We start from the raw sequence: 12,289 nt of genomic DNA, 5'->3' as shown, positions 1-12,289 counted from the left end.
GTGGGTGTGGGAAGCTCTGGGGACCTTTACACAGTGGAGTTGCTTGACTTCTGGAGGTTAGTGCAGCCTGCATGGAGATCCAGACCAGCGAGGAATCATCTCAAAATAAACCAACAGCACCAATTACACCACAAAGGACTAACTGTCAATAGTTAGCAGCATGTGATCCTGAGAGACGATGGGAACAGTGAATTGCCAGGCCAGGGCCATCCTGCCTGGCTGTGGAAGAGGACAGATTCCCTTCCTGGACTGCATAAGCCCCAGGTTTGTTGGACACTAAGATCAAACAACTAAGAGAGTCAAAGCTAGGACTTTGCCCTTTTACCACCGGACCGGCCACCTTTCAAGGGCCTGTGCGTAAGATGAACTGTCTATGAGCCAGGTAGGATGTTGCCTTTCACTGAGTCTGTTTCTTTGGTGTCTGTGTCATTTCCCTCTCCTTTCTTGGATGTCTTTCCTGTGTGTGTGGAACCCTGGATTCACACCTCCTCCTTTCTCTCCTCTGTCTGTTTTCCTCTCTTGTCATTCTTTTTCTCACCCATCCACTTCATGCCTCGCTGCTCTTATTATTTCTAACCTTGCCTTTGCCTCGAATCTTTAATTCTAAAATTAATTACCTTTAAACAGACATAAACTTTCTCATATTTTATGCAAATGTACTTCATAATACAGATACATAAAATTATATTTTTATGCAATTATATTTTATGCCTAAAACTTAATGTTTTCTGAGCTTCAACTTAAAAATTAGTTTAATCTTGTATCGATCTCTTAAAATCTTCCAGTCCTAAGTTGTTCTTCATTTTATTAGAACCCTCAGTTAGACTTAATTTCTTGCTTTAGTGCAAATTTCATTTAATTAAAAATAAAGGTATGGCTCCCTATATCATTAGATTATTGGATTGTAGTAGTTGAATCTACTACAGTGGAAATAAGGGCCATTCAGAGCAATTTCTTTTTCTCTAAATCACTGTTTTATTGAATTTTTCAGGTGTCCCCAAGACAAGGACTATAGATATGAGAGTCAGTATGCCTAAAGGTTTAAAGACAGAAGTAGAAAGAGGGGTGTGTGTACGTGTGTGTGTGTGTGTGTGTGTGTGTGTGTGTGTGCGTTTGGTTGCAGGAGAGAAGATAAGTAATATAATTTCCTGACAAAAATTAAGGCTGCAAAAGAAATATTTATGTTAACAAGGGTGAATATGATTTTAAATTCTTTTTCTTTTTCACATACTTAGCAATTTCTCAATACATTTTAGGCATTTATTAGAAGCAGAAATTCTTTACCTTGAGAGAGAGATTACCTGTTTCTCTGTTAGAATGACTCTTCTTAGTAACTGATTCTCGAGTCCTTTCATTGTAACAGTGAAATCAATGACTGAAGTTTTAGCATTAATCTCTGGAGTAAAGGCAGGGTTTGGTAACTTTGTCGTAATGTAAAGTTTAAATGTATCCATGATATCACATTCCTTATCACCAACTTTCACCTTTATAAATTCACATATAAAATTAAAAACAGCTTAAAGGACAGGGAAAGGAACTTGGGTTCAGTTTAGGAAAGAATTTGTCTGTCAGTGCTGCGAAGTTTGAATAAATTGGGAAGGAAAGTTATAAAATTTTAATCACTGATCTCAAATAATAAAGCCTATTCAATTTAGAAGAATTTAGAATTGTAGTCCTGCCTGGAGATGTTTTTAGCAATGATACCAAGCAAATCAAATGAAAAAGTTATCTGAAACAAATGATGAATAAAGGAAAGCTTAGAGACAGCTAAGATTTGACTTTAAAATTTTACCAAGTACTTATCACTCCCATCAATTGTTTATAGTATAGCTATTTTCCCCCAGTTAAGAAAATGGTTTCCTACTGTGGAAATTTGCTGTGTTTCTAGGAAATTTTATTTTTTGAATTTCATAGATATGTCTGAGGCATATTTGACAACAGAAAAAGTTAATGTAATTTTCAAAGAAAAATCCCAACTTTTTTCAAAAAGGTAGCATTTACCTTCAACACTACTATTTGCAGCATGTTGGAAAAAAAATTGGTTTTTGCTATCTAAAAATCAGGTGGCATCATAGAATTTTTAAATCACCTAAATCTCTGATTAATCTTAAACCTGCATGTGATTGAAAACATCACTAAGGCCACCATCACATTGTAAGGCATTATGCCTTCATATTGCAGATAAAAATCTAGGATCTTTTAAAAGACCTTCAAGAATAGAGATTCTACAACCTCCTTTGGCACATTAAATATGGCATATAAGATAAGCCAGACACAGATAAATACTATATGATCTCACATGTGGAACTGAAAAAGTCAAACTCATACAAGCAGAGAATAGAACAGTGGTTGCCAGAGGGATAGGGGATGGGAGAAATGGGGAAACACTAGTCAAAGGGTACAAACTTTCCATTATAAGATAAACAAGTTCCAGGCATCTAAGGTACAGCATGCATGGTGATGGATGTGTTAATTAATTTGATTGTGGTAACCATCATATAATGTATATGTATATCAAATTATCACATACTATACACATTCTTTACTTATAGAGTAAATATTTTTTAAATGCAGTCCAAAATTGTGAAAGAGTCCATAATATCCAAGCAAATCACCAAAATTTTGTGCTTAGCTTCTTTTAATGAAAAAGAGAAATGCTACTCTCTAATCTCATAGACTGATGCTAACCTTCAGAACACTCACTGGGTTTTATTCATTTTTTCCCCCTATAAACTCATAAAGGCTTAAGTATATATTGGATGTTCCATAAACCTTGGCTGAATGAATTATTTAAAATATGGCATATAAAAGATTTCCATTATGAAGAAAATTTTTCTGAATAAATCTCTTAGTCTATTGAGAAAATATTCATTCTTTACTTACTCAACGATATTCATGAAATTAAGTTGTCCAAAGTGAAAAACACCCAATCAGAAATGCTGTTATAAAACCAAAGAAGCCAAAAGGTAGAGAATGACACCATTTAAAAAAGAAACCCTGATACATGTTAAAAAGAATTTATGCTGTCACCAACAATTGAGAACAGTATTCCATAGCTTACAACAAAGTCAATGAGTTTAGACTGAAAACAAAGAGATAAATGAACAAATCAATCTCTATAGACTTTATTAAAATACCATTTTCTCCAGGGAAGAAACCCAGCTTATATTGTTAAAATGTATACATATGTGGCTTGCAAAACCGGTATCAAGAGTTGCTTAAACATATATATATTGTGTGTTGCACTAATATATTAAAACCAGCCAATGTGTTTCCTTAATGTTATTTAGTTTCAGCCAAATGACTACTCTTATCAAAATATTGCCCCCCCACCAGTAATTTTTATATACTATAAAAATTAAAGGAAACACTGACATATCAGTTTGGAAATAGTTTTTTTCCAGTGTACAAGTTCTACTGCCTAAAGGAAATTGCATTTGCTGCTATGCTCAAAAAGATAAGTAGATGTCACCATTGTTCTTTTCTTTCCTAATTTTTTTTTTTTTTTTTTTTTTACAAAGCTCACCTTGAAAGTGGTGCCAGATTTAATAAAATTCTTTTCTAAAACATTATCCAAGGCTGGATCCAGCTCTTCACGAATGTCCTCAATGAGAAGGGGTCGGCCCAAGGAAAGGCTGTCCTCCAAGTGTGTGCGGAAATATTTATGGTTCAGAGATGTCACCTAAACAGAAAGAATCCTCGTTGGTTTACCAGTGTTACAAAGAATGTGCTTATCACTAAGGGAAACCAAGAGATTTATTGGACAGATAACCAAGAATTTTAAGGGCAATGTAGGAACCCTTACCTTAAAAAATTAAAGCAACACATGAAAATTAATTTCTGAAACATGGTGAGTCACGATTTTGTTGAATGGAGTCTGCATGTGTAATGGGGTCTCTCTAATCAAAAGAGGAGCATCAAGGGGCATTGCTCTTATGGAATGCCAGGATTCTGCTCCAGACAGATGAAGAGAATAGTCAAGAATTAATCCTTTCAAACTTACATAGCTATAATTGCTCAGAGAAAGCAAAGTGACCTGCATATTTGGATATTCATTTATTTTCTCGATACCCCTACAAGATGAATAAGTGACAAAAAGTAAACGTAAGAATATCAGAAACGATATTGAGTAGTACTGAGGGTCTATCCATGTATTCTGTCTCCTACTGGCACTGGGAAGAATTTAACACTTTCCATAAAGTCAACCTAAAAGACTATACATTCACTTTATATATGCTTACATTTTTTAAAACTAAAATTCTGAATTCCTGGTTGGGTCCTCTATGTTTAAATTCATGTGTTTCTTGTTATTAGTTAAAATAGACACACTATACTGGTTGATCTCTGCATGAATTGGATTTAAACTCTTACTTCGCCTAGGATCCCCCCCTGCCCGCTGCCTAATTGTGAAGATTCCCAAAGGCACATTTCTCAACTCTTTGTATCCTATCTTCTGAATCCAGCTAATGCCTTACACTATTGTGGGTGCAGACCATAAGACACAAGGAAGAATCCACTGGGACAACAGATGATTAGGAGAATAGAATTAAATATAGATCTCTCAATTACTAAGATAAAAAGAAGATATAAAATATAAAAACTAAATCAGCCTACTTTTGTCCTGTTTTGATTAAAAAGGAAATAACTAAAAAAAAAAAATTTGGCCAGGCACGGCGGCTCATACATGTAATCTCAGTACTTTGGGAGGCCAAGGTGGTGGATCACCACCTTGGTGGTGAGTTTGAGACCAGCCTGACCAACATGGTGAAACCCTGTCTCTACTAAAAATACAAAAATTAGCCAGACGTGGTGGCACATGCCTGTAATCCCAGCTATTCAGGAGGCTGAGGTTCAATAGCTTGAACCTGGAAGGCGGGGGTTGCAGTGAGCCAAAATTGCACCATTGCATTTCAGCCTGCATGACAGAGCAAGACTCCATCTAAAAAATAAATAAATAAATAAAAAAGATTCACACATGAAGAAAGTTGTTTCCCTGGATGGATAGCTTTCTTTATACAAATAATGTGCTGTAAAGGCCTTCTGATAAGTTAATAAAGTAAATAAATCTAAACAAAGAGCTTGAACGAACTGAATAAACACGGTGAAGAAAAGCACCAGTAAGACTAAATTTGCTTCTGTCCTGTTTTATTTCTCAAGAGGTAAATTCTATTTTTGTGATTTCTTTCCCAAGTAAGGAGATAATTAGTTTCAATCATTCTCAATGTCTTTTATAAACTTGAAATAATATTTTGGAATCATAATTTTAGGCATATTTCACTTGACTTTTCTTGTGAAACACTTTGTGGTAGCCACCACCAGAGCCTGATTCACCTGCATGAAGACTGGGTCTTTACAAGGTGGCCAATGGATTCCTGATAGGGAGGCTTGGTAAACGCATTCTCATCCCACAAGTCAGAGCTGTAAGTCCTGGACATGGCACTGAAGGTAGCCTTGGCAAAGTTGTCAAGGTTGAGCACAGCCCTAGGCATATAAAGCATGCTTTGTTTTTTGTTTGCATGTGTTTGTACAGGTGCTTATCCACATACTCAGAAAATAATGCTATCTGAGTAAGGAGAATAGGTCTATTTCCATCTCAGCAGTGGATGGTTTTTAAAATAAGCAAGTGTCTCAGGCATATTTCTGCTCCTTCAAGAAGGTTCCTAGAACTGGGTTCCATCAGGAAGGACATTACTGAAAACCATCAGTGAATGTAATCTTGAAATGGAGAGATAAAGCTACGATCAGAAAGAATAGCAGCATTCATGGCCAAGTGATACAGGAGATTGCATTGAGCTAAGGATGTCTAGACAAGGTTCTAGGAATAAGATGAGCAGGGAGATTGACAGCTGGGGGAGCCAAGGGGAATGGGGCCAGGGACAAGTTATAGTTGACCTGGCTACAGAAACTAAGAACAGAAGTGTTCTGGTATACCACATTTGTGCACTCCTGAAAATGTGGCTCCTAAGAAGCTCTGTGGAAATGAACACTACTTCTTTAACTCTTCTCTTCTGTTTACACTGCCTAGTCCATTCTAGGGTTTCCCTGGGTTTTCTCAGTAAACATAGACTGACATACTGTGTTCTGGAGTATTGATGAGGTAGGGTACTTAGGTATGCTTCCCAGCTAGGCTGTACTGATCTCAGGAGGAAGGCTTTCAATATTCCACCACTAAATATGATGTTCGTCATGGCTTTCTGCAAAAAGAAACTCTTTATCTAATTAAGGAAGATCCCTCCCAGTTTGCTGGAAATGTTATCATGAATGGGCATTGAATTTTACCATGTGCTTTTGCTTTTTTTAGTCTATCAAGATGACCACAAGATTTTCCTGGTTCTTTTTTTCCATAATAGTGACACACTTTGATTAATACTTAAATTCAATAAATATCAGAATTCCTACTCAAAAAGAGCAGTGCAGAACATGTAAAGATGAATAAAGCTTGGCCAAAAAGGAGTTCATGGTACAATAGAAGTAAAAGATAAATGTGCAAAGAACAGTAATTTAAGACAGATTCTAAGTCCACAACAAAAGTGCAAACAAGACATTGTGAGGATTCAGGACAGGCTATATTGAGCTGCGCACACAGAGAAGTCTTGATGGAGGTAGCGGTGGATGTGGACTTTGAAGAATAGCTGAGTTTTTTTTTTGTTTGTTTGTTTTTTTGAGACGGAGTTTCGCTCTTGTTACCCAGGCTGGAGTGCAATGGCGCGATCTCGGCTCATCGCAACCTCCGCCTCCTGGGTTCAGGCAATTCTCCTGCCTCAGCCTCCCGCCTAGCTGGGATTACAGGCACGTGCCACCATGCCCAGCTAATTTTTTGTATTTTTAGTAGAGACGGGGTTTCACCATGTTGACCAGGATGGTCTCGATCTCTTGACCTTGTGATCCACCCACCTCGGCCTCCCAAAGTGCTGGGATTACAGACTTGAGCCACCGCGCCCAGCCTAGCTGAGATTTTTATCTGGGATATAAGTGGAGGTTGGAGAAAGACATCTGGTTAGTAGAAATAGTATAAGTCAGTAGGTTAACTCTGGAAACACCGAATATCCCACCTTGGTAGTTGAATTAAAATATCAACAATAACAGAATCCCTAAGGGATTCAAGAATGTTAGAGTCCTGCCCTTGTCTACCCCCACCTTAAAATTAACACTTTATTAGACACCAGCCCCAAAGACAGACTCAGTAAGCTACATAGCACCAAGAGCCTGAGCAAGGTTGACACGAATGCTCTTGAACTGAGGGATCACAATGTTCTGTTTGCCACTTTCCGATAAGCCCAAACCCAAAGCCCAGAACAAAAGCCACATTCAACATTAGCAAAAGCAATGGTCTCAGGGAAGTGTACAACGAGAGGGGGAGGGAGGATCCAAAGAGAGTACAAAAGAGAAAAGAATCAGAGCTGTCGCTCCAAATTGCTGTTACAAAACTCAAGTGTGAATTAGCAAACATTTGTCATGGAGATGACAACTTTATGACTGCAGATTCAACTGAAATTTTGAAAAAGTTTCATGATTTCGAGATTACTTCCCCATGCACCAAATGCTACATACCTGCAAATCATTTTCTTTTTCCTTTGATTTAATCCAAGTTTTGCCTTGAGTTTGTGGGTCTATGAGGAGTGGGTATCTGGAGGCCTTTGTCACAATAATGCCATTCTGAATTGAGAGATCATCTCCTGGTAATCCCTGCAGCCCCCACTCACCAATCTGAACAACAGGAAATTAATATCACCATTCAAAGGAGAACAGGAATGCTCTCAATAATTAAAAGTACTGTAAAGTAAAATAATTTAAAATTTGGATTTTTTTCCCTTTGAGACTATGCAACTTGTACTTTGAAAAAAGCAAACTTGTAAATGTGAACCCAATAATATTCACTTTAAAAAAACAAATTTATAATCTAATGAATACCTTCTATAATGACCTAAGACAAGGTTTATCCCTTTACATTGTATTTTCATACTTAGGGGAAACATAGTAAATTGATTGCATATTAAACCTGATTTGGAGTTAATGGACATAGTAAATACAATGAGATGTCAGAGAAGAAGATAAGTCCCAAGCAATTAGCTCCTGATTGCTTCCCTTTCCTGCCCTTTGGTTCTGCCTACATGGTATATGGGTAATTGCATAGGTGGAGATAAATTAGATGAGTTATTATATTGGCAAGAGCTCATCAATGACACTTTTGTGAATATTTCTTCTGCAAATTTAGTGTGGATTGCCAGCCTCCTGCCATGTGATCAATAAAATCACCAGGCCAGGCACAATGGTTCATGCCCATAATCCCAGCATTCTGGGAGGCCTGGGGGTTCACCTGAGCCCAGGAATTTAAGGCTGCAGTGAGCTATAATCATACCACTGCACTCCAGTCTGGGCTACAGAGTAAGACTTTGCCTCTAAAATAAAATAATCAGAGATCCAATGAGCCAACCAGCCTCTACCTTTGTTAAATTATCCCAGGACCTCCAAAGGCCATAATTAATAAAGAATATTCTGGCCCACTTTGCTTCACCAGTGCCCAGTGAGGGCGAATTCAACAATGTTTGAATTGGAAAAGATTAGTTTTTAACTTTTAAATACGGATAACATGAAATTAATAGCCTGGCATCCCCTAAGGAAACAGCAACTGGAGAGCAGATTTGCAAATCAGAAAAGCAACTCATGAATACAAATTGCCTGGAAAGCATTTATTACCACATAAGTTCTGCAAGATATACTGGAAATTGACAGTGGCATCAAATTCCCAGCAACGAAGGTTAGTATGAAAGGACTTGCTATTACTTAGGGTCACCAGAACATGCTATTGTGTTATGTTATTAGACACTAAAAAAGATAGCAAACAAAAATAAGGTTAATACAGGCATAGATCATGCCTACATTTGCCTAAAATGTTTGGAAGAGAATATGACTTCACAAGAGTGGTGTAAATAATGAAGAGTTATAAGAAGAGCCCAGCAATAGCAAGCCTATAACTCTCAAATGATCTTCCAGTTCATAGCTGTTTGCTGAGAAATGCTGAGTGTATGATAAAATATATTGTTTGCTAAGAATAGTGGCAAGGAAAACCTAGCCACCGCCCCCCCAACCACCCCCACAAGTAGAAAACTACTTGGGGCGTTCTAAAGTGGCTAGGACAATACATAAATATCATACACTGGTTAAAACAATTCTTTAAGCGCAGGACATCTGACCCTGTCCCCATGGCTTCCTCATGGAAAATACTTTTTAGTTTGTCTGTGATCAGTGGTAAGCAGGCACCAGCTGCCTACTTGGTATATTTTTGTGTTATGAGAAAATACCAAACATCTGTTTGTTAATAACCATCACCTGTTTAGAGAGAATAAATGTGTGGGTCAGAGTCTGTTTGAGGCTTTCAGCCTGGAATGCTGTCAGCATCCTGAGGCTCTCAGCTCGGAAGGCTGTTAGTCCCCTGGTTTGCTATTCTATCTGGGTGTCTGCTACTTAATTCCTTCGGTGCTGCCTGGGTGGGGGTCTCTGTGGCCTAGTGGTTCTCAGTACACAGCAATGCAATTGGTCTTAATTTGGAAGCAAGATTACTTAAAACGCAAAGGAACGTTTAGACCACACAGAAAATTCTTTTTTAAAAACTCTTAAGCACTTTCGAAACAATCTTTCCAGTTAAATGAAAAAAGAAAAAGTTAAGTGAACCTGGGTTTCTTAGTAAGAAATAAAGTGAGATTGAAATTCAAATATTATGGGGAGGGTAAAACTTACAGTTGGAGGATCCACCAACATTGAAATAAGATTCAGGTTTTCTGTGAAAGGAATTTTCCGTGCTCTCAACTCCATCTCCCACTGATCTTTAAGCAAATAGTTCCTAAATATCTGATTGAAAGGACCAAGGTAGGAAAGGAATCCCGTGCACAGCAGGATATCACCTACAAGTCTGTAAAGAAAAAACACACAGCCCCCTCCTCAAAGTGAGTCACCTGACATGTTTTAATCTCTTCCATGAAGTTGTTTGAGAGGTCACAGTGCAGTTTTGCTTTGTTGCTGGGTGAAATCCTTCTTTGCCCCTGCGTAATGCTTGGTTGCCAGGCATGGAAAAGACCCATGCAAAGTGGAGCCCAAAAACCGAAAAGTGGGTGGAAGTGGCCACATGTAAGGTGGTCAGGAAGCAGGAAAGAAGGTTTCCTCCTGAAGCCTACAGGTCCTGAGCCTTGGTACTGTGCCTTGGTCTTGTTCAGATTTCAGTCTTGTGTTAAACCATTTTTTCCTCCCCCTCCCTTTTTATTTATTTATTTTGCCATTTTCTTGCTCCTCTCTCGTTCTGCTCTCTGTTAAGTTTTCTAAGGACACCAACAGATACCAGCAGAAGCTCACCTTGCATTTAAGACAAACCACTGATCCACCCTTTCAAAATCATTGAGGTGAAGCATAGAGACCTAGAGTGAGCATATAGATGACTCTGGCAAATCCAAACAATATCAAAAGCACTCTCATACTAAAAACCCACAATGCTGAACCACAGCTGAGATGTAAAATATTTCACAAGATTTTCTTCACTCTCTAGAGTATTTCACATGAGAGTGCATGATTTAAGTTGTAAGCACAGTCATAGATGATGGGATTCAGAGATGAACATATGGAAACGAAGGAGAATGAATTTAACCATGGAAATGGACTTTATGGTCTCTAATGTCACAAAGAAAGAGTGATTATGAAGAAGACCCAAATTCTCACCTATTAATCTGAGCTTTGAATTCTTTACTTTGCTGGGTCCATCGGACTTTTTCTCCACTCAGCCCATCGATGAGAGTGGAAGCTGCCTGCATCTTATTCCGGCACATATCAGCATCATTAAGCAAATCCTGCAGCCATAATGGGAGAATGTCTCAAAAAACCTTTTTAAGTGCTTACTTAACACAAATATCCATTTTATTCACACATAAAAATACATGGGGGAATTTCTTAATTTGCAAAATAATCTAAAAATACAGTGTGCATGAAACTTCACATATTAAATGTTGATCATTCGTAGTATAGTGATTTTACCTTGTGAAATTTAAGGAAAGCAATTTTGTAAGACAGAATCCAAATCACATAATTTATCTTTTCATCAGATACATTAAAATAGTACTTCTATTGAATATTTTCAAAACAGAATTAAATCAATAAGATTTGCCATTTTGATGTCTTGGATTCCATAATAATCCTGAGTTCTTTTGCCATTTACAAAGTATTTTCTCCTCAAAAAATCCCAGACAACAGCACCCGGCTTGTACCAACACATAAGAGCCAATTGTTAAATTTTTAGAGTATTTGTGAGCTGGTGTTAAACATAGGCTTTATTAAAAATTAAACTAAGCTTACAATTAAGTTATATTAAAAGCAAAGGTAATAAATAAGAAAAGCTTCCTAATTATTCATGTGTTAATATTCTCTATGCTCTTGAGGTTAAATCCGTTGTATCTGCGTGGTGGAAATAGTATACAATGGTGTGTTGCCATGCACCTTCTCCCAAATTTGTGCTCAGTGGCGTTACATTGGTAGTTTAAAATTGCCAGTGATGAAAGTATTTACGCCACAGAAATCAGCCAATATTACAAATCCAGGCTTTCCTCTCCCCTCATGGCACACTAGATTATTGAACATTTACCAGACCACCACTGCTTACAACCTAACTCAAGAGGTCATATTAAGATTCCCATTTTACAGACAGAGCTAGGTAGATTGCCCCAAACCACACAATTAACAAATGTCTGCACTGGATCTTAAACTCAGTTTTCTAACCCACAAATCAGTGACAGTACAACTTGAGCAGTGAAAACACAAAAAAGAATTTTTAGCACCAAAGATCCAGAACAGGTAAACATATTAGCCAACGTTTTTTCATCATAACCATTTGCCTGATTTCTAAATATAGCACGTACTTGTGTAAAGTTTCGGTACATTCTTTGGGGAATATTATATATGTAATCTCACCATTTTCTCATTCATCGCTGCATCAAATTTTGCCTGTACTTTATCCAGCTCAGCTTGTTTCTCATCCAGCAGGGCTTGTGCCTTCCCTAACTCAGCATTAGCAACTGCTAACCGGCCTTCCTGCTTGGCCAGGTTTGCCTAAAAAGAAGATGTGGTTAGTGTACTGGCTGCATGAAAGAGTCATGACTGTAATTGGTAGATAACACGAATTACATAATTTCTGCACTAGATGGGACTTTCAAGCTCATCTGTTTCCAGCCTTCAGCTGGGAAAGCAGGGAGTCTTGGAGATTATTTTATTATTTTTAAATGTTTAATTACTGGAGAGATGTGGTGGCATA

At 37.7% G+C, this 12,289-nt stretch overlaps 1 protein-coding gene across 8 annotated transcripts in view; it reads right to left on the bottom strand.

Annotated features, from left to right (window-relative positions):
* DNAH8 (dynein axonemal heavy chain 8) overlaps positions 1-12,289 on the bottom strand; it is a 346,427-nt gene that overhangs the window by 105,929 nt on the left and 228,209 nt on the right. For all 8 annotated transcript variants that reach the window (XM_054254946.2, XM_054254948.2, XM_054254949.2 and 5 more), the window contains 6 exons: positions 11,950-12,087; positions 10,708-10,835; positions 9,739-9,910; positions 7,552-7,707; positions 3,527-3,682; positions 1,302-1,484 (listed from right to left, as the gene is read on the bottom strand). In XM_054254946.2, coding sequence (XP_054110921.2) covers positions 1,302-1,484; positions 3,527-3,682; positions 7,552-7,707; positions 9,739-9,910; positions 10,708-10,835; positions 11,950-12,087 — 933 coding nt within the window. The remainder of the gene's footprint in view (positions 1-1,301; positions 1,485-3,526; positions 3,683-7,551; positions 7,708-9,738; positions 9,911-10,707; positions 10,836-11,949; positions 12,088-12,289) is intronic.

Source organism: Callithrix jacchus, chromosome 4 (assembly GCF_049354715.1).
Source record: "Callithrix jacchus isolate 240 chromosome 4, calJac240_pri, whole genome shotgun sequence".
In the NCBI taxonomy this organism is placed as follows: Eukaryota; Metazoa; Chordata; class Mammalia; order Primates; family Cebidae; genus Callithrix; species Callithrix jacchus.
This window is presented reverse-complemented; position numbering and strand designations above follow the sequence as displayed.